This window comes from Taudactylus pleione, unplaced genomic scaffold, assembly GCF_031769625.1.
Source record: "Taudactylus pleione unplaced genomic scaffold, aTauple2 ptg000054l, whole genome shotgun sequence".
Lineage (NCBI taxonomy): Eukaryota > Metazoa > Chordata > Amphibia > Anura > Myobatrachidae > Taudactylus > Taudactylus pleione.
The window spans coordinates 1,407,338-1,429,982 of NW_028284456.1; the positions used below are offsets into that span (position 1 = coordinate 1,407,338).

General features: G+C 43.2%; 1 protein-coding gene across 1 annotated transcript in view; it reads right to left on the reverse strand.

Moving 5' to 3' along the window:
• Positions 1–22,645, reverse strand: part of COBL (cordon-bleu WH2 repeat protein) — a 440,790-nt gene that overhangs the window by 300,352 nt on the left and 117,793 nt on the right. The window contains exon 6 of the mRNA XM_088464406.1: positions 15,145–15,228. Within this exon, the coding sequence (XP_088320532.1) occupies positions 15,145–15,228 (84 nt within the window). The remainder of the gene's footprint in view (positions 1–15,144; positions 15,229–22,645) is intronic.

Consider the following 22,645-nt stretch of genomic DNA (forward strand, 5'->3'; position numbering starts at 1 on the left):
TCGCTAACTGTGTAATAAGGGCCGATTCAGCAGCTGCGCAAATATGCTAATGCTTGCAAAAGCACCGCCGACATAAAGACGCCCACTGCTGCTTTCTCATATCCGTCCACTGTCTCTCTTCTGTTTAAACATCGGTATCATCGACGCACATCGACCACTCATGCAGCATTTACACCAGGTTGGTCCTGCCGCAGACACTACAAGTCTCTATGCACACAATGGGCTTTCAGTGGCTAATATGTACACGCAACGGCGTTCAAATGGATAGGCACGCCTATGTTTTTTTGACCACTCCCCCGTCACCACCTCCAAATGCTCGCAGCCTGTCACTCACTGTGCGATGGATTCCTCTGTGCGTACATAATCGCAGTGCGATCACAGCGCACACGCAGTGTGGCTTATATGCAATGGCTAACAATCGCCATTTGTACCTAGAAGCATATATATGTACATATATATATATATATATATACTGTGTGTGTATATGTATATAACTATATATATATATATAATATATATATATATATACCTTCAGGTCCATAAATATTCGGACATTGACAGAATTTTCAGATTTTGGCCTCTATTCACCACCACAATGGCTTTGAAATTAAACAAACAAGATGTGCTTTAACTGCAGACTTTCAGATTTAATTTGAGGGTAATTACATCCAAATCGGGTGAACGGTGTAGGAATTACAACAGTTTCAATATGTGCCTCCGACTTTTTAAGGGGCCAAAAGTAATGGGACTATCAACTCAAAAGCTATTTCATGGACAGGTGTGGGCTATTCCCTCGTTATTTCATTATCAATTAAGCAGGTAAAAGGTCTGGAGTTGATTCTAGGTGTGACATTTGCATTTGGAATCAGTTGCTGTCAACTCTCAATATGAGATCCAAAGAGCTGTCACTATCAGTGAAGCAAGCCATCATTAGGCTGAAAAATCAAAACAAACCCATCAGAGAGATAGCAAAAACATTAGGTGTGGTCAAATCAATTTTGAATATTCTTGGAACATTCTTAAAAAGAAAGAACGCACCGGAGAGCTCAGCAACACCAAAAGACCCGGAAGACCACGGAAAACAACTGTGGTGGATGACAAAATAATTATTTCCCTGGTGAAGAAAACCCCCTTCACAACAGTTGGCCAAATCAAGAACACTCTCCAGGAGGTACATGTATATGTGTCAAAGTCAACAATCAAGAGAAGACTTCACAAGAGTGAATATAGAGGGTTCACCACAAGATGCAAACCATTGGTGAGCCACAAAAACAGGAAGACCAGATTAGAGTTTGCCAAACAACATCTAAAAAAGCCATTACAGTTCTGGAACAACATCGTATGGACAGATGAGACAAAGATCAACTTGTACCAGAGTGATGGGAAGAGAAGAGTATGTAGAAGGAAAGGAACTGCTCATGATCCAAAACATACCACCTCATCAGTGAAGCATGGTGGTGGTAGTGTCATGGCGTGGGCATGTATGGCTGCCAATGGAACTGGTTCCCTTGTATTTATTGATGATGTGACTGCTGACAAAAGCAGCAGAATGAATTCTGAAGTGTTTCGGGCAATATTATATGCTCATATTCAGTCAAATGCTTCAGAACTCATTGGACTCATTGGACGGCGCTTCACAGTGCAGATGGACAATGACCTGAAGCATACTGCAAAAGCAACCAAAGAGTTTTTTAAGGCTAAAAAGTGGAATGTTATGCAATGGCCAAGTCAATCCCCTGACCTGAATCCGATTGAGCATGCATTTCACTTGATGAAGACGAAAATGAAGGGAAAATGCCCCAAGAACAAGCAGGAACTGAAGACATTTGCAGTAGAGGCCTGGCAGAGCATCACCAGGGATGAAACCCAGCGTCTGGTGATGTCTATGCGTTCCAGACTTCAGGCTGTAATTGCCTGCAAAGGATTTGCAACAAAGTATTAAAAAGTGAAAGTTAGATTTAGGATTGTTTAGTTTGTCCCATTACTTTTGGCCCCTTAAAAAGTGGGAGGCACATATACAAACCGTTGTAATTCCTACACCATTCACCTGATTTGGATGTAATTACCCTCAAATTAAATCTTAAAGTCTGCAGTTAAATCACATCTTGTTTGTTTCATTTCAAAACCATTGTGGTGGTGAATAGAGGCCAAAATATATATATATATATATATATGTGTGTGTGTGTGTGTGTGTGTGTGTGTGTGTGTGTGTGTGTGTGTGTGTGTGTGTGTGTGTGTGTGTGTGTGTATGTCTATGTATTTATGTGTATATATGTGTGTATATGTATATATAGTTATATGTGTATATATACACTAAACAGGATGTAGTCAGCATCCCGGTGTGTGGGATGTTGATGGGCAGAATACCGGCGCCGAAATCCCGGTACCAGAATCCCGACCGCCGGTAAGTATAGGGCATTATGTGGAGGATTAGGGTGCGGGTTAGGGTTAGGCACTGGGGGGAGAGCTAGGTTTAGGGTACAGGGAGGGGGAGGTTAGGTTTAGGCACTAGGGGGGAGGTTAGGTTTAGGGTGCGGGGATGGGGAAGTTAGGTTTAGGCACTAGGGGGGAAGGTTAGGGTTAGGCACCAGGGAGGGAGGGTTAGAGGTAAGGGTTAGACATATCATTTGTCCTTATGGGTGTCGGGATTCTGACTGTCGGGATGCCGCTGTTGGTATTCTAACCAGCGGCATCCCAATCGCAGGGATCTCAAACTCAACCCACACAAAACGTATCCAACATTCCAACTGTACAAAGCTGGGGGAGGGGGGGGCACACAGAGTGCCTAGAAGCCTTGCACAGGCCCTGATTCCAGCATATAGAAAGTTGTGCGTTCCAGAGTATCTGAGCAAAGGATACCACAGAAGATTAAAATAGAGTAAAAGCAGTGTTTGGTCTTTGTAGGGGATGTCAGTAGAATTAATTTAAATGTATGTATGTATGACATTTCGCCTTCCCATTGGTTGTATCTCATTGCATCTTTGTTCATTGTTCTGTAACATGGCACTATACAGATTGCAGTCATTTACTCTGCACAGAGAGTTTGATCGGATGTACTCAAAAGGTCGACAATGACAATGCTGTCAATCATGTAGACACCAGAATGTTGACTGTTAATGTCATCATTGTCAAGTGTCGACAGGCAATGTGTCAATGTGCTCACAATGTCGACATGTGAAATTTTGATATTATGGGAGGGTTAGGGTTAGGCTGCGAGTGGCAGGGTTAGGCTGCAGTTGGGAGGGTTAGGGTTAGGCTGCGGGGGGAGGTTAGGGTTAGGCTGCGGGGGGCAGGGAGGGTGAGGATTAGGTGAAAAATACTTACCTGAATGCTGGAGGATCGGGGGTCTGACCTGGATGTGACAGTCACATGACCGCTGGGACCCGCACTGGAGCTGCTGCAGCTGCCCAGAGCAGTTAAGTCACCACTGGGCCACCAGGCACGATATGTTGACATTAAATAATTTCACCAAATTTCAATGAATGTCGACATATCATATCAAACCCAGTTTGACATAAGGTGCCCATACACGGTGCGATAAAGCAGCCGCTCTGACAGATTGGTACGATTTGGCTGCTCAATCGCACTGTAAGGGCATGATAGAGCGCGCACCCATGGGGTCGTACATCGCACACGCAGATCTTTCTGCAGGTTCAGTCGATCTCGGGATACGATGTGCTATCCCATGCAGCGCTATGCGGGTGGGGGAGGGGGGAGCCGGCATATGTTGGACGGCGAATCCCCCGCGCGTCGCATGGTGCATATCGCACCGTGTATGGGCAGCTATAGTCTTGTAGGAAGATGATTTAACATTGGGTATGTCAAAAAAACGGTGACAATTGAGAACTAATAAACGCAGAGAATTCTATAATGAATGCATGCCAATAAAATTTTTTAACAAGATTACTCAGAGTTTCAAGATTAATTTCCTTATACAGATGTGTCCACGACTCCACATACATCTAGCCTCCTTGCACGCTAAACAGCCCTTTTAGTTGCGCCATGCCATGGTGCGACTCAGTAGCGCCGAGCGTCTTTTTGTGCAAAAATTTTTTTTCATGAAATAGGAATATTGGCAAAGTGATGAGAATAGGACCTGCTGATTAAAATGGTACAGTATGCGGCATGCCTATATTCTGTGAGCAACTGCAGCTGTATCTGCATGTAAAATGCAACGTTACAGTGTCACAACACACCCAGAATATAGGCATGCCACATATCACTTTAATCAGCAGAAGCTGCCTGTGCCTCCTATTCTCATCACTTTGCAAATAAGACCTATTTTAAGGGACAAAGTTGCACGTAAGGATGCTCAGCGCTACTGAGTTGCAAGGAGCTCAGGCATTATAGGGCATGGAGGATAGATGTATGTGGACATATCTGTATTTAAAGTGTGGCTGAGATTTTTCAGACCACACAATGTATTATCAGATCATATACTGTATAGGATAGATATTGTGTATAGGCTATATCAGAACTACCCAAACTCCACAATTATAGCCCATGTTTTAAGGATATCCATGTTTGAGTCCAGATGGTTAAATCATATTGACTGAGGTACTAATTAAGTGCTCAAGTATGGATATCCTTAAAACCTGGACTGTAATGGCGGAGTTTGGGAACCTCTGGCCTATACTGTAATTGTGTTACCAGTATGCCCGGCAACCTGATCGAAGTGATGCCGGGCGCCGCTGCGGATAGCCGTCGGGGGGGGGAGAGTTTGGTTTAGGGCTCCGGGGGGGACTTAGGGTTAGGCTAGGGGGAGCGAGGATTAGGGTTAGGCACCCCAGGGGGGGACTTAGGTTTAGGCAGCCGGGAAGGGGGGGTTAGGTTTAGGCACTTAGAGGGGAGACTAGGGTTAGGCACTGGGGGGGAAGGTTAGGGTTAGGGGGTCAGAAATAGGTTAGTCTATACTTACCTTCGATGATCGGGATTTCCTCCTCTGCCGGCCTTACCTTCGATGATCGGGATTCCAACCGCCGGGCATGTGTCCGGCAGTAAATCATACCGATTCCATGTTACCATGGGTATTTTACTCATGATATATAGTATAGCATGTAGTATTCACCAGTGTGTAATACACCAAACACAAAACACTCTTCAAATACTGTATATTGTATACAGTATATGTATATTTTTTTCTAATTTTACAAGATCTTTTCCTTTATTCGACAAACTTTATAATTTTTATTATGCTGAATTCAATTCTCCCTCCACCCCTTAAAGCACTTTGTATTCAAGCTTTTAGCTTTCTGTCCATTGACCTTGGTCCGTCATTTTGGCTGAATACACAAAACAAGTACAGTAGTCTCAGGGCTGGCCCCATGTCTACTAGCAGCCTGTGTTACAAATTTTGGAGTGCCCCCTCACCCTTCCAATCCAACTATATCCGTAATTAATAATACTAAAAATACTAGTTAAAGTATTATCAAAAAAACACACAAATTGTGCCCCACTGGAAAAAACCACACATTATCCCTCATGGGATAAAAAAAATACACACATCATCATGGGTTCATTGGGCTAAACAGCACAATTAACTTCATGTCAGCCTTGTGCTCACCCTATGGACGCACTCTTTCAGGTGTGTGGGGGCCTACCTGAAAAATTGTGAGTCCCCGCACCTAAGTTCCGGGAGAGTAGGTAAGTAGATAAGTATGGACCTCATTCAGACCTGCTCGCAAGCGCTTGCAGGCAGGTCGATGTTTAGGCCCTGCGCACACGCAGCAGCCACACTGCGCATGCGCAAGCCCCGGAGCGAGAGAGAAATTGTCTTGCTTCGGAGCTCCCTACAAAAGGAGCAGCTGTCGATGGTGATCGACAGTTCGCCCCGTTTTGTAGGCGTGGCGGGGGGTGGTTTCACAAACGGAGGCGTTCCTTAAGGAACGCATGCCGTTTTGTGGGCGGCCGCACTGACATCAGCAGTGATGTCAGTGGGGAGCTTCCTGCTTGATCAGAGCAGGAAGCTCCCTGGGGCTTGCGGCTGCCGAGACCCAACCTTAGGGTTTCGTCGCAAGCCCCGATGGTCGCGATGGTCTTGACCATCGAGACCATCAACCTGGTCGGTCGCTAAAGCTGTGGGTGGTAACCCACAGCTTAGCTAGCCGACCAGGAGGCCGCACTTCAAAAGAGAAGCGGCCGCCCACATTCAGAACGAGCACTCGCATTTTGCGAGTGCCTCTGAATGAGGGCCTATAGGCCTGATTCAGACCCGCTCACGAGCGCTGAGCGCTCGCAAGCGGGTCGATGTTGGCCCAGTGCGCATGCCTTCGCTTCGGGTCTCACTACAAAGGGGGGGTGCTGTCGATGTTGAGTGACAGCACGCCCCCTTCGGGAACGCCTACCGTCTGGGGCCGGCCTCACTGACATCACTAGTGATGTCAGTGGGAGTGCTCTCGGCTCTGATAGAGCCGAAAGCACTCCAGGGCTTGCGGCAACGAGACCCTACCGCAAGGGTCTCGTCGCAAGCCCGATGGTCGTGATGGTTTTGACCATCGCGATCATCTTCCTGGCCGCTCGCTATAGCTGAGGGTGGTCACCCACAGCTATACGAGCGGCCAGGAGGCTGCTCTAAAAATGAAGAAGGACGGCCCTGATTCAGATCGAGCACTCTGTCAGAGCGTCCGGCTCTGAATCAGGGCCAATGTCTCTCCACTTAGCTGGTAACCCAGGAAAAACTACTGCATGTAGCAGCTCCCAATCAGACAGCAAACAGAAGCTGAGCATCCCAAGAATGCTTCATGCAGCTCTGCAGCAGCCAGCAGCCAGTACCAAGCAGAAGTGGACCTTTGGACACTCTAAGCAGCAGCTTCCTAAGCTGCAGGGTGCCGTTCCAGCAGTTGCAGAGCTAGTGAGTGATGGGCCCAGATGCATAAATATGCTCTGGGCCCCCCATCCCCAAAGGCCCACCAACAGCCCCCCTCCCTGCAAAAGAAAAAAAAATTCTAGTAGTACCTTGTGCACATACACATATTATGCATAGCTTTATAGAGAATATATCAGTCATTCACATCAGCACCTGCCCCGGTGGAGCTTGCAATCTATATTCCCTATCACATGGACACACACACTCACAGGGGGTAATTTTTATCAGGATTCTATTAACAGTAGATGTCAGGTCCCCCAGGGTACCTAATGGTAGCCTGAGTCTGATGCCCACTCCTCCTCCAGCCCCTGCTTATATGACTATCCATCCACTGGCAGAAGTCATCTAATAAGATCATCATCATAGACTGATTTCAATATGCATGCAGTAAATAAATATATCAATCATGTAAGAAGGATAGTGAAGTACATGACATGGGATACAGGGCCTGATTCAGACCCAGTCGCAAGTGCTGAGTGCTCGCAACCGGGTCGATGTTTGCCCACTGGGCATGCGCACGATGGAGCCGGCTCCGTCGTGCACATGCGCGAGACCCGGCTAGCGACGGGTGCTCCGTCGCTCCGGGTCTCGCACCAAAGGGGGCGAGCTGTCGATGGTATTTGACAGCTCGCCCCGTTTGGTAGGCGTGGCCGGGGGATGGCTTCACAAACTGAGGCATTCCCAAGCGAACGCCTGCCATTTGTGGGCGGCCCCACTGACATCACCAGTAATGTCAGTGGGAGAGCTTCCGGCTCTGTTTGAGCCAGAAGCTGTCTGGGACTTGCGGCCACGAGACCCTACCACAAGGGTCTCGTCGCAAGCCCGATGGTCGCGATGGTCTTGACCATCGTGACCATCAACCTGGACGCTCGCCATAGCTGTGGGTGGTCAATAAAAAAAAAATGCTCTTAAAACCAGATATAATCTATATACAAGAGACACATTGGAAAGCCGGGGAAGATTCCACATTGCATGACCGTTGGCTTGGAGATTGTTTTTCGGCTTCCTCCCATTCCAAATCTCGCGGTGTCGCCATTGTTTTTGCTAGACATCTACCTTATACCGTCTTAAACTCAGTCTTGGATAGAGAGGGTCGCTACATTTTCTTAGATGTCCAAATTTATGAAGCTAAATACACGTTACTTAATCTATATGCACCTAATACTGACCTATATGCTTTTTATCAATCTATAACCCAGCTCTTGCATAGTAGGACTAATTATAATCTGATACTAGGTGGTGACTTAAACACGGTCGCAGACCCTTATATAGATAAATGTCCAATACCAGCTAACCCATCAGCTTCCCAATGGACCCATATACCACAACTATTGACCGAACATTCCTTAACAGACCCCTGGAGATTTCTCAACACCACTGATAGGTCATACACGTTTCAATCGGCGGTTCATGGGTCCTTTTCGGCTTATAGATTACATCCTTCTCTCCACAACACTTCTCTCGGAAATTGTATCAACCTCGCTAGGAGACCTTTTAGTATCTGACCACGCTCCGGTATCAGTAACCCTCCAGTCCCAATCGACCCACAAACGCTCCTCTTTTTGGCGTTTCCCATCATATCTTTATCATTCTGAACAGTTTAAAAAAAATTTAATGTTGAAATGGTCGGAATTTATGGACGACAATTTAGAACATTGGGATAACCCTGTCTTGTTTTGGGAAACCTCTAAAGCAGTTATGCGTGGACACATGCTCTCATATGTTGCTAAAAGAAATAAGCAGATTCGGACTCAATACACTGATCTACAACACACCATGCAATCCGACTTGGCGGACTATATTCGAAACCCCACTGTAGAAAACCATGTCATAAATATGGACTCAAAGAAAATGCTAGACAGTTTCTTATTAGCCCAAGCCCAGCTGAAGCTGGATTACACTAAACAAAAATATTTTCGCTGGGGTAACAAAATTGGTACCTTACTTGCAAATATGACAAAAAGTTTCAAGAAACGACACCACATAACTGCACTACAGGATCCTCACACACAAACTTTGCTCACTAAAACCTCAGATATAGCTCAGAAACTTCAGGAATATTTTATGCAAATCTATACGGCCACTCCAGGGGACCCCACTCTAATGTCCAAAATACTGAACGAGGCAGCACTTCCATGTCTCACTCCTTTACAACGGGAGATGCTGGAAGACAATATTACTGAAGAAGAAATCACCAGAGCTATATCTTCTATGCACCTTAATAAATCCCCAGGCCCTGATGGCTATTCAATCGAATACTATAAAATTTTACAACATGACATGATACTGACACTTTGTGCTCTATATGGCAAAATACAAAGAGATACCCCCCCTACCCTAGCTTTAATCAAGCGCTCACCTCCCTAATCCCGAAACCAAATAAGGATTTATCTCTACCTTCATCGTATCGTCCTATTACTCTACTTAATATCGACTTTAAAATATTAGCCAAAATATTAGCAGATCGTTTACAGACATTCTCCACCTCCTTGTTTACAACTCACCAACTGGGTTTCACTAAAGGCAGACATTCAGTAAAGGGTATTCGCTCAGCGACTGCAGCTGTAATGGCGGCTAATCTCCATCCTGACTCCTCAACCATGCTTCTAAGCCTAGACGCCACCAAGGCGTTCGATATGGTCTCATGGCCCCATCTTTATGAGATACTGGACAGGCGAGGATTTGGATCGACATTCCGATCCCTAATAAAATTCTTTTATACCCTCCCGACTACCTAATTATTGGTAAATGGGTCTGTGGGAGAGGGCCTTACAATAAACCAGGGGAACAAGGCAGGGTTGCCCACTCTCCCCTCTGCTTTTTAATTTAATACTAGACCCTATGCTTAGGATCTTACAAAATTGGCCACAGTTTAAGGGAATCGGGATTGGTGCAGAAACTGTGAAAATATCTGCTTTTGCAGACGATGTTCTTTTGTTCATATCGGACCCGAGGAGGACTCTTGGACCATTGATGACACGTATAAAAGAAATAGGATCAGTTTCGGGGTTTGAAGTTAATTTTGAGAAATCCACAGCATTATATTTGAAAAAAGGATTTGCGCGCCCGGCCTGGTTTAGGGAGATCCCCATTGAATGGACGACTAAATCAATCTCATATCTAGGAATACAATTGCCCAAACACCTTGATAATCTATACAAGATTTATATAAGACGCATTCTACGCAGTGTTAGGGAGGACACTGAGAAATGGCGACACCTTAATATTTCATATTTAGGCCGAGCAAACTTGGTTAAAATGATTCTGTTCCCTATACTCTTATACCCTCTTCAGTCACTCCCTATTTTATTAACTAAAAAAGACACAATGGAGATTGAGAGGATAATGCGCACAACTCCGGTCTAATGGTGGCATTAATCTACCCAATATTAGTGCATATAGCCATGCCGCTCATCTGCGCTACTTGAGAGACTGGATACACAATAAAGATCAATATGCAAATACTAGGTTGGAAGGGGCTTTGCTAGAGAATATTGGCATCATCTCTTTTTTACACCTACACGATGATGAAATACCTGTGACAATAAAAGCTAATCCCTTACTGATGTCCACTAGAAGAACGTGGTACATATTACGCCACAAACATTCACTAAACTCATATTTATCCCTACATCTCCCACTCACACGCAACCCGAATTTTCAAAATGGGGTTGCAGGACAACCTTTTACTGTATGGCACAGACAGGGACTCACTTCAGTTCGACAACTTATAGACTGCAATTCAAAAAAACGCTGACATTTGTACAAGCGGTAGAAAAATATCCAATACTCGGATCTTCACCTCTGGCGTACTTACAAGTCCAACACTATGTAGCCAGTCTTTCTAGGAAACTCTCTCCAGATGATCATAGTAATCGACTAGACGATTTGTTAATGGGAGAAAATGCCCAATATAAGGCCATTTCAGTGCCCATTCAGACCGTACTGCCGCCTCTGAATAAAGCCCATTGTCTCAGTCACTTAAAGACCAGGTGTGGAAATGTTTCAGACACACACTTTGGTATGAGACACGTGTTAGTGAACAAGACCCCCCGATTTCCCTTAATGCCATATAATTTGGATACGGGCTCGCACTGTTTTGTTTTATCTTATTTTATTATATTTTATTATTATCTGTTTACCATTGTATAAAATGTTGGTAATTGACTATGTCTGAATACCAGACAATGGTTACTCCTCTGTAAAACATTTTATTTACAAATGTATGTGCTTATGTTTCACTTTCTGTCATATGCTTATTTTGCTTCAATAAAAAATTTTGTTGGGAAAAAAAAAAATGCTCTGATTCAGAGCGAGCACTCTTTCAGAGCGTCCCTTTCTGAATCAGGCCCACAGTCAATATACCGGCAGCTGCAATGACGATGCTGATCTTACCGGCGTTGGAATCTCAACGCCTCTCACAATACCGACACCAACATCCTGACAGCCAGGATACGGAAGGTAAGTAGTGGGGTGGGGGAGAGGGATAGGCACTAGGGGGGGTTAGGTACTAAGGGGGAGGGTTAAGTTTAGGGTGCGAGGAGGAGGCGGGTAGGTTCAGGCACTAGGGGGTAAGTTAGGGTTAGGCACAAATACGGAGGGTTAGGGTAGGAAGAGGGGGAGGGCAGGGGTGTATGTAGAGAGGAAGGGGCCTGTGTTCACTCACCATTCGGGGGCCCCTCCTCTCTCTCCGGCGGCCGCGGCGTGCAGACACATTCAGTAGACTCCGGGCACAGAATAGTGTGCAGTACACCGGGAAAATGGCGCGGCAGCCATTTTCCTGGCAATTTCCCTACGGCGGACGGGGCGCATCCCGACCCCCTCCTCGCGGCTGCCGCTGTGCAGACATATCTGTCCCATCGGCTGTGCAGCACAGCCAATGCGACATTCACTGACATATCGTGGGTACACACTGCACGACAGGCAGCAGATACATTGGCCGATCAATTGATCGGCCACTGTATCTGTCAGTGTGTACCCAGCTTAACACTTAAGTGACGATCAACTAACGTTTTACATAATTGCAGCACTAATAGGGACCGCAGCATACAATGAGTACTGATAGAATGTGCTCTATGAATGTGCATGATGTCCGGTGCTAACGAATGTGACTACGATTAACTGTGAACAAAAATCTTCTCACAAATGTGAGATACTAAGTGGCAATACCGCATTTATTATTAATTTATATGAATATATTACAAAGAAGTAAATTAACTTTACTGATGAAAACATGCCTAGACATAAAGGCAGTATAATAGCGCTGAATGGACTACTATGTTAACATTGATAAAGGTTACATATAACACAGTTTTTGTGATATAACCCCCATCAACTTATATCCCTTATCTGCACGTTATGGGTGCAGAAATATAACCAGCAGATACCAATAGATATATATAGTTGCTGACATTGCAGAATCAACTGAACTCGCAACAGTTTGATACAATCAGACACCAGTAAGAATGTCACTATTTGCCTAGCAGAACTCTGCTGTACCACAACATTATACAATTATAAAGTGAATGACTGAACATCAATTCGAGACTCAGCCAATATCTTGTATTAAAGAACCTCTACTATAAACACCATCTGTGTAAAGGATATGTTTATTATTTTATCTGCTAATTTAAGGGTATAATCATATGGCAGTGCAAAATTTGATCAGTGTAACATTTATTCACATGAACCACATACTCTGAAAACTCACAGAGGAGATTTAACACATGGACAAATATGAGTGCATTACGAAGTTGAATTATTGATCACAGACAGGATAGTTGATTTCTTGAAAGGAGGACACTAATATAAGTCTGCCTAATGAAGTGATAAGACCCTTAGCACATAATTTTAATTCTAATTTCTTTCCTTACTCTATATTATTTTAATACTTCGCTGTTTATGAATCTCTAGAGGGGTTGTATAGCCTAAAGTATATTTAATAAAAGTTATGTTTAAAAAATAATTACACAAGTACCCGACTGGTGCACCTATATACTACCTCTTCTCCTTCTCTGTTGTAACTAGAGGTAATATGCAAGCATAGATTATATATCTTTCTAATTATACTGAGGATAAATATCTGTCATTTCAACAATATAGGTGTGCTAATTCATCTGTATTAGACATTCATTACACTGTGTATTTTTTCCTAACTCATGTGTAGTCACTACTTTAATCCAGCAATTAAACTGCTACAAACTCAGCTGTTATTTGAAAAGCTGAAATTGCAACACTGACCATGAGAATGTAATGCCATTGGGAATATTCCGCCTCTCTACTAGAGTCTGCCTACAGATTAGCAGACTCATATGTCAATCTAGCTCAACAACCTATCAGAGTACAGCCGGTGCTATTTAATCCAGGTCTGTGCCAAACAGCCTTGTGCTTCCTTGACAAAGCCCCGGCGAAACGTGCGTCGGTCAGCCTGCTGTCAGTGAACACTTTGGACCCCCATACCACGGATACCACGTTTGAAGGGAGGACTCTATGGCAGGTACTTCCTTCTACTTTTTACTGCTCTCTCATTACTGCCAGCCGCTGCGACTCCCTGCACTGCCCATGGCAACAGGGATACCAGCGAGACTAGGCTTTAAAAGCAGAAGCAGCTTATCTATTTTCATTGTGACAGTACCAAGGACTCTCATTTTTGTCCGCTATTTATAAGACGGGAAACAGCAGATCCCAGGTATATAAGTACACAACTCTTATGATCTATTTCTAATATAAAGGATATACTGTTACATCTATTCTCCCAGGTAGAATTGAGGAACGCCTCTACTACTAATATTTAATGTATTATGGTGGTTATCCATGGCGTCTAGCATTTTCATTATGGTGTATTGTTTTCACATCTAAGTTATATTATAATTTTTTCATTTTGCCTTTTTCTTTCTTGATTTATTATGTGAATATGTTTTTTATATTTCGTTGCAATCTGTTTGTTCTCCACGATAGGAAATCTCACTGCCTTTTCCCTTGCTGAGAAAAATGCATATACAGTAATGATTACGGTATTTTCATGCAGCTTTGAAAATCTGTAACTAAGAAGCATTGTATACATGGGTATAATACAATCTATTATCATTTCATCTAATTGTTTGATTGTTCTTCTCTTTTGGGATTAGCATTAATATTGCAGATACATGTAGAAACTGCATCGATAATAATAAACATCAATATTTTGAAAAATGCTTCACTGGATCTCCTGCAAGTGGAGACATTTGTGTATTTAAATTAATTACAGACACTGATAATTTAAGCCATGTATTCTTCTTTTTAATAAACAATAATAAAAGCTAGTTTTAAACAGTTATATAACAATAGTGATAGAAGTGTGTCCTATACATGGAGTCTTTTTCTGTTCTCTTCTCTTTTTAATAGCAATACAGATATTGTATGCCTTCACACCCTGTGGTTAACTACAGATTCAGCACTCTCACAGAGTGAGATTGCTGTGACTCACAAAATGGTGGAGCTGCTCATTCACAGAATTGGGTGCTGATTGGAGTTCACACATGCAGTCTATGCAACTGAGGTCTGAGCAGTTATGTGGCACCCACATCCCACTCAGTGCTCACAATCTTCCCATTCGTACACCACAACAATCCCACTGGGTTCCAACATGCTTCTCACTCCATACATCCATCTCATTCAGAATACACATTCTGAAATATAAAAAGGAGGATGAAATTGAAGGTGCATATATGCTCCTGTACTTACAGGAAGCGTTCCTGACTGCCTGTCCTGCCTCCCACACAACAGCAGAGCATCAGACACTGACAGGAAAGCCTGCAGCATGATGATCATTCCTACAGAAAAATCAGGCCCCCCTGCAGCTTTTAATGTATAGATTTACAGACATAAGAAGGTTAATTGACACAGCACAGTCAGACAATTGTTATATTGTGCACCAATCTCACTACTGCTTCTGTACCGCAGAATTGGAAAATCAATCTACTTCACCAACTTTAAATGGCAGCGGAAGGGATGAGGACCAACCACAAGCTGCATAAAATGACAATAAATTGTGCCTTTTGTTTGGTCCACCCTCTCTCCCCCTTCCATTCCAGCCCATCCTGTAAGAGAAACATTTTTCCTGGGGTATTTAGTAAAATCTTTGATTCAGAGCAGCTTTCATGTAAATTCAATATGACTACTATTTCTCTCACAAATGTGCTTGATTTAAATGACAAGCAATATGGCTAATATGAGAACTTCCTTTTTGTCTGTAGGAATATATGATACTATATAGTGCATTAGCTGATATTTACACGTACCTCACACCTGTTTCCACTAGTAGATGCAGTTTTGAAAACCTCCTCATAATCATCGCTATCCAAATTTCCTATGCTTCCCTCATTCTGTTGAAAACAAATAATAATAATTACAGATTTATTTTTTTTAATAAATCTATACTGTACATCATTCAAGCTATAGTATTAAACAGGTACAAGAAGGAGAGACAAAGACAATTCAAAGAATGGCATAATGGTTGGCAGAGGATAAATAAATGGTGAGGACAATTAGTTTCATTATTGCATTCAGGAAGGAAAATCTTAAGGACTAAAAAAACATTTAGCAGGAAGTAATAAAATTGTTGTTATTATTATTATTATACTTTATTTATACGTATAGAACTAACATATTACAAAACACTTTACAAAGAGAAGCTGCATGGAAATGTCTGAAAAGAATGATTACAGAACAAATAGCTTGTGGTGAAGATCAGATCCTAGTTGGATATTGTAATCAAGGGACTGAGAAAAGTCATGGAGAGCCAGCACAGTTACCTTAGTGTAATAATAAATCCTGTAAAGCGGATAATGAAACACATTCTGTATCACTGTAGATTTGTTGCTTGTCCTGACCTGCTCCCAACATGATATCCCCCAGTAGACTCCTCCTAACTTCCACATACATAACAACATTCAATAGTGACCAGGAATTTTAAAACTCGCATACATTGCGGCAATGTGCTCAAAACACGAAATTCGCCACGGGACTCGCAGTGAGGGTGCAGACTTTTCTGCAAAAAGTGTCCTGAGAGAAGTGCATGAAAAAGTGGGGAAATCATTCTGGACCCCAAAAAAGTAACAACTGAGATAGAAGGATCATATAGAAGGTTGTTAGTGGCCATAAGGAAATCACTGGAGGTTCTTAAAAGGTGAAAAAATCACAGATTTTTGCATTGTTTATTAACAATGGAAAAATGATAGTAAGCGAGTGTTTTTCAGCAAATGTAAAGCCGCGTATCCACTAGGTGATTAAAATGAGCGATTGAACGATAACGACATCGTTATCGTTCAATCGCTCATTAACCGTTCACAAATCGGGCATTAAAATGTCGAAAACGACGAGCGACGCGTGCTCCCGCTGGTCGTTTTCGTCATCAATGATCGCCTGACCATGCCGGTCAATCTGCCGATAACAACAGATTGGGCATGTTTGGGGATGAGGGAGGGTGGCTGCACTGAACGACATATCATTCAGTGTAGGCACTACAGGCGATGAGGAACAACTGTACGATTACAATGTTGTAATCGTACTGTCGTTCCACTATCTGCTAGTGGATACGCACCTTAAGTCTTTACAATATTATGGAGTACAGAAAAATGTGTTTAATGTGATTTTTAGTGTTTAGTGTTTTTACACACACACTTTTGGCTCACATTTGCAAATTCTAATTCCCCTTTTCTATCTATATAACAGCTTTACTTACATTTATTTGCCAAATTATGCTATTCAAACCCCTCCAAATGCATGATTATATACAGGGAGGGGTGTACCAGAGGTCTACCTTTTCACCTGTTCAGCAAGGTGTGCACAAAAAAATGTGCATCTGCTGGGAAAAAGAAATGCCAGTTTGCTAATTAATTGCAAAATAAATATGCTATGCGAATACTCCTTAAAAACGGCTTGCAGGACCCAACTCGCTCCTAAATGAATTGACCACCAAGTGTTCAGCAGAAGCAGGATGAGAAGAAACAATGTGGGATATATATCAACTCTTCTAATTAGGCCAAGTAGAGGTATTGCCCATAGTAACCAATCAGTCCCGAGTACAATGACAGTAAACAGTTTGTTCATATTATGTTTATATTTAAGGCCGTACCTGTGTAGAGTTTGTATATTTACCCAGTGATTGCGTGGGTTTCCTCGGGTGTTCCAGTTTCCTCCCACACTCCAAGAAAATATACTGGTAGGTTATTTGGCTCCCAACAAAAATTAACACTAGTGTGTATATATGTGTGCGCATGTTTGTTACAAGTTGCAGTCACGACTTGACACTTTCTGACAGTATGCCCAGACAGGATGAGGTTACTCCAGTTCTTCCTGTTGCTAGGCGATTGGCACGCCTCAGGAAGTGATCTGTATTCCACAAGTGCAAACCTGCTTGGGACTTCAGCCTATTTATACTCAATGGACTATTGCAGCTGTGCCGAGTTCCCTCGGCCTGGCTGCTAGCCCCAGAATGCAGCCTCCGGGCTGCCTTCTGTTCAGCTAATCCTCATTCAGTTTGATAGCCGCATCAAGCAGCCCCTGTGCTGCCATCTGTTAACTGAACTTCCATACAGGTTCATAGCAGCACCTAGCAGCCCCCATGCTGCAGTCTGCTCAGCTATCTCCATATGGCTTCCAGCCGCACAAAGCAGCCCCCGTGCTGCCATCTGTTCTTCAAAACCAAACTACTCTCACGGCTATAGCCACACCAATGGCTATTGCTGCACCATCGGCACCATTGCTGAACCATCGGCTCCCAAGCCATTGTCCAAAAACCAAACTGTACTCTCACGACTATAGCCGCACCAACGGCTATTGCCGCACCATCGGCTCCCAAGCCATTGTCCAAAAACCAAACTGTACTCTCACGGCTATAGCCGCACCAATGGCTATTGCTGCACCATCAGCACCATTGCTGCACCATCGGCACAATTACCGCACCATCGGCTCCCAAGCCATTGTCCAAATAACCACACTGTACTCTCATGGCTATAGCTGCACCAACGGCTATTGCCGCACCATAGGCACAACTGCCACACCATCGGCTCCCAAGCCATTGTCCAAAAACCAAACGGTACTCTCATGGCTAGAGCCGATCCATCGGCACCATTGCCGCGCCATTGGCACAATTGCCGCACCATCAGCTCCCAAGCCATTGTAAATTCAAACAGTACTCTAACGGCTATGGCCGCACTATCGGCACTACAGCCGCACCATCGATATTCATATCACCATCAACTGTGTCAGTCCTAACTGTACATTTTTGCCTATTAAAATCCCTTGTATCTCCATGTGAGCCGCTACTACCTCGAGCATAAGTCCAGGCGGCTGCCTTAGTACCGGTGAACATATCCTAGTTCTAAGGGAACAACGGGCAGTTGTTATTGGTGGAAGATCTCGCTAGCAGGGTTCTTGTGGTCTCACATGGAGTAGGCATCGGAATTCGTAACAATGTTATAGGGAACATAGATTGTAAGCTCCACTGGGGCAGGGACTTGTGTGAGGTAAACTGCTGTGGAATATGTGTGCACAATATAAAAAACTGGTAGTAATAATAATGTGTGTGGTCCAGGGAAAGTTATATCGATAAGTGGTTACAGATACTTCATAACTTTCATGGATGACCTCACAAGAATGACACATGATTATTTCATCAGAGCAAAGAATGAAATAATGGGTAAGATTGCAGATTACAAGAAATCAGTAGAAACTCACACTGATCGCAAGTTGAAAGTCTTGAGATCTGACAATGGAGGAGAATACCAAAATAAATATGTTGCAACCTTTCTAAAGAAGCATGGCATTGAACATCAACTGACCATTGCATACATGCCAGAACAGAATGGTGTAAGTGAACGGGTAAACCATATTGTAGTGGAGAAAGCTCAATCTATGCTAAAAGATGCCAGCCTGAATAAATGCTTTTGGGCAGAAGCTGTATCTATGGCAGTATATCTAAGGAATCGTGCTCCCACCGTTGCTGTAAAAGATTAAACACAGATAGAGGCGTGGTCTGGAAGAAACCCAAGCATCAGCTATCTCAAAGTCTTTGGGTGCATAGGGTATGTGCATTTCCCAAAGGCAATAAGGCATGTCTGTACATCCAAACACAAAACAGAAATTCTGCAAGATCAAATACTGGAAACACACCTAAAATATATTATGATAATGAGTCTGCAAATGTCACATTCTGTGAACCCAAAAATATTGAGGATGCAGAGTCAAGTAATGGCTGAAGTTAATGTAAATCAGCAATAGACAAGGACATGACATCGCTCAATGACAATACATGGACTGAAGTTGAAAGATCATTTCATCACAAAATAGACAACATCAAATGAATCTTCTTCAAAAAGATGATAGCAGACGGGACCATCGCCTGTTATAAAGCTAATCTTGAAACCTACTCTCCTGTAGCAAGGTACAGTACATTTCGCTTAGTAATTACTATTTCTCCCTTGTACAATATGCTGTTTTAGCAATTAGACTGACTTGAATGGGGCTGACAGAGGAGACTTACACCTCCTATGCATTACTCCAAAAATATGTTCCAAGAAGGAAAAGTCTGTCTCTTAAAAAAAAAGTTTTAAATGTTGTAAATCAGAGTGGTTGTTGTTGGTACATCAATTTAGATGCTGTACTACAAGAAATGGACTTTGTACATTCAAAGACTGATCACTGTCTCTACCACAAATATATAGAATATATACTCTTTATTATTGTTGTGTATGATCTGTTACTAGCAGACCAAGACCAGTACATCACAGATGTCAAGCAGCTGTTAGGACAGAGATTCAAGACGAAAGATCTAGGTCCTGCACAACTACCTGTTAGGCGTGGGAATCTCAAAAGATCTAGAGAAAGGAGTCATATCCATTAACCAGCAAACCTATATTGAAAGTATACTTACAAAGAATAGTATATAAACCAATCAATACTCCAACAAACAAGAAAAAAAAAACATAAGAAAGGTTTCTTATCAAAATGCTATTGGGCTTTTAATGTTTGCAATTGTTTGAACCCTGATAACACACGTGCAGTGAGTCGAATAAGCCAGTTTGCCATTAATCCTAGGAAACAGCTTTGGGCTTTGGACAACAACTAAAATAATCTTCAGATACCTGAAAGCTTCATCTTTCTTGAAGTTTGGAATTTACCAATTTTTGGAAATTCTACACTGAAATTATTTTGTGAAGCCAACTGGGGAACAGTCGAGGATGAACATCTTTTGTATACGGGATATCTATTTCTATTGGCAGACACGGTTGTAAGCATGTAGAAAACAACCCACTGTAGTCCTATCCACCACCGAGCTGGAATACATGGCACTAATCAGACAAAGAAGCATTACACCTCAAAGATACTTTGTACGAACTAAGGGCCTGATTCAGACCCGCTCGCTAGCAAGCGGCCGCTTGTTGCAGATGAAGTTCGCTAATGTGCACATGCGTGTAGTTCGCAGTGCGCGTGTGCAAACTAGTACGAGTGATTGGAATGTGCTCGCTTGCCCTGCAAAGACAGCCCAGTGGAGTGAGTGACAGGAGAGGTCGTTTGTGGGTGGTAACAGGGGCAGGCCAGAAGTAACGGACGCAGGCGTGAGTGAGTGTTTTCACGCCGTTTCTGGGGCGTGCATAATTAACAGGCAGCAGCATAGTACACATCACTTGGTAGATTTTTACACTGAGCTGCTCGCAGTGCTTGCGGTAGGGTACAGTCAACCGCAAGCGCTGCGGTCTGATCTGACGGTTCCCGATGTACCGATGGTTGTATATACTTCCTAGAGATGACGTACGCTAGTGGGCGGCTAAAGACAGGCTGGTGGGCGTCTATAAACACAAAGTGATCGCTCGCCCAGATATAGTGGGCGTGCTTATGCCTTGCCGTGCGAGCGGCTGCCTTGACGTCACTTAGCTGAATTTCCATACACTGGGAGCGAGCGGGCGCATCTAGCAAGCGGGTCTGAATCAGGCCCTAAGTATTTTCCAAGGATGACATCATCAACATGGAACGTGACAACAAAGGTGCAACTGACTTGTCTTATAGCATCAAGCACTATGGATGGTCCAAGCACATTGCAATAAGACACCACTTGAACCTTGAGCTTGTGGAGACCAGATCTATTGGAGCTTTGTAGCAAGTGAGAAGAATCCTGCTAATATTCTCTTACATAACAGTTATTAGTCTTCTGTATAGGAAAATGTGGACTGTAATATACTTGACATTTTGATACATACTGTACTTGCTTACCCTCCCGAAACGTCCAGAAGGCTCACAAATATCGGGTGGTGCTCCCAGCGGCCGGGAAAGATGGGCAAGTCTCCCAGAGGCTGGAGCCACCCGATTGCCGTTGATGCAATTTGTTTCAATCACATCATTGTGGTTTTGCCCCAGCATACAATGCCAGTAATCGTGGCATTGTATGATCAATCATGATGCCATGCACCCAGTCTAGCCCATTTCTGTCGTGCCCCAACCCCCGCAGTGCTAACCTGGCTGCCAATAGTGCTACTGTGCTTGCGCAATGCCATCTTGCCACTCTGTTGAGCATTGTGGTACTTAGCACCAGAGAGAGAGACCTGCTACCCACCTCCAATACCCACTAATGCTGCTGTACATGACCAGCTGGTCCTCTGTACACACTCCACTTCCTTCGCAACCTATATATTGATACTGTGAGTATGGCTGTACTACTGCACACTTCAATAAACCTGCAACCCTGGTTAAGTTTCACTGCATGATCCAGTTCATATGCAGATACCGCTGATGTCTGCTATTAACTATCTTTTGTATACCACGAATAGTACACATATGTCAATATTTTGCTCTTTATAGATTTTATTATCCCATGTAATATAATTTAGTTAGATTAGAGAATCTGATATTTATTAGTACATATTTTCAATGATTTCATGAAAGAAATGTAAATGCGTGGGTTTTTTTCTTTTGATATGACATGTGACAAATGATATGACAACAATCCTAATGTTGGGCATACACACTACAATTATCGGGCCGATCTGCCCGATATCTGCGGCTCGCCCCGATAATTTAGTGTGTGTGTGGCCAACTGAGGGTTAAATATCGATCGGTTGGGCATGCCATATCATCCAGCATGCCCATCAGATGTTATATCTGCAAGTGAAAATGTCGGTTGCATCTGGCAGTGTATGCCCAGCCGCAGCTGACAGACAGACATACATTTCCCCTGTTCCTTCCCATGGAAGGAACGGGGAATGTCTCCTCCCCCGGGTGAAGAAAGCAGATATTGGGGCCAATACACTGTGAGACATCTCAAAGTGTATGCCCATGATATCTGCCGGCTGACAGACTGCCAGATAAAATGTCTGTCGGTCTGACAGGCATTTTATCTGGCAATGTATGCCCAGCATAACAGATAATTATATAATTATATCTGGAACAGCAAGTTACTGACCAATATAAACAAGCATAAGGTCAGGAGGGTTTTGTTTTCTTAAAATAATGTTACATTTCCTACCGCTCATTGGATAGAGAAATCTTTTATCAGTTGATATTTTGTCATGTACAAAGGTATGTAAGGGAGTGCCTTTGATGTAAGAAAACAAGTGACACTCCTTACAGGCTCTATAAATACCATTACAAGGCAATTACCTTATCTGCCTTACTAATAAACAAATGATTATTTCCATATAAGGTCAATCGTTTTTTTTAAATAGATTTTTAACTACATATTAATTAACATTTACGTTCAATTTATTTTAAAATAAAAATAAATAGGCATTGGTCGCTCTGCACAAA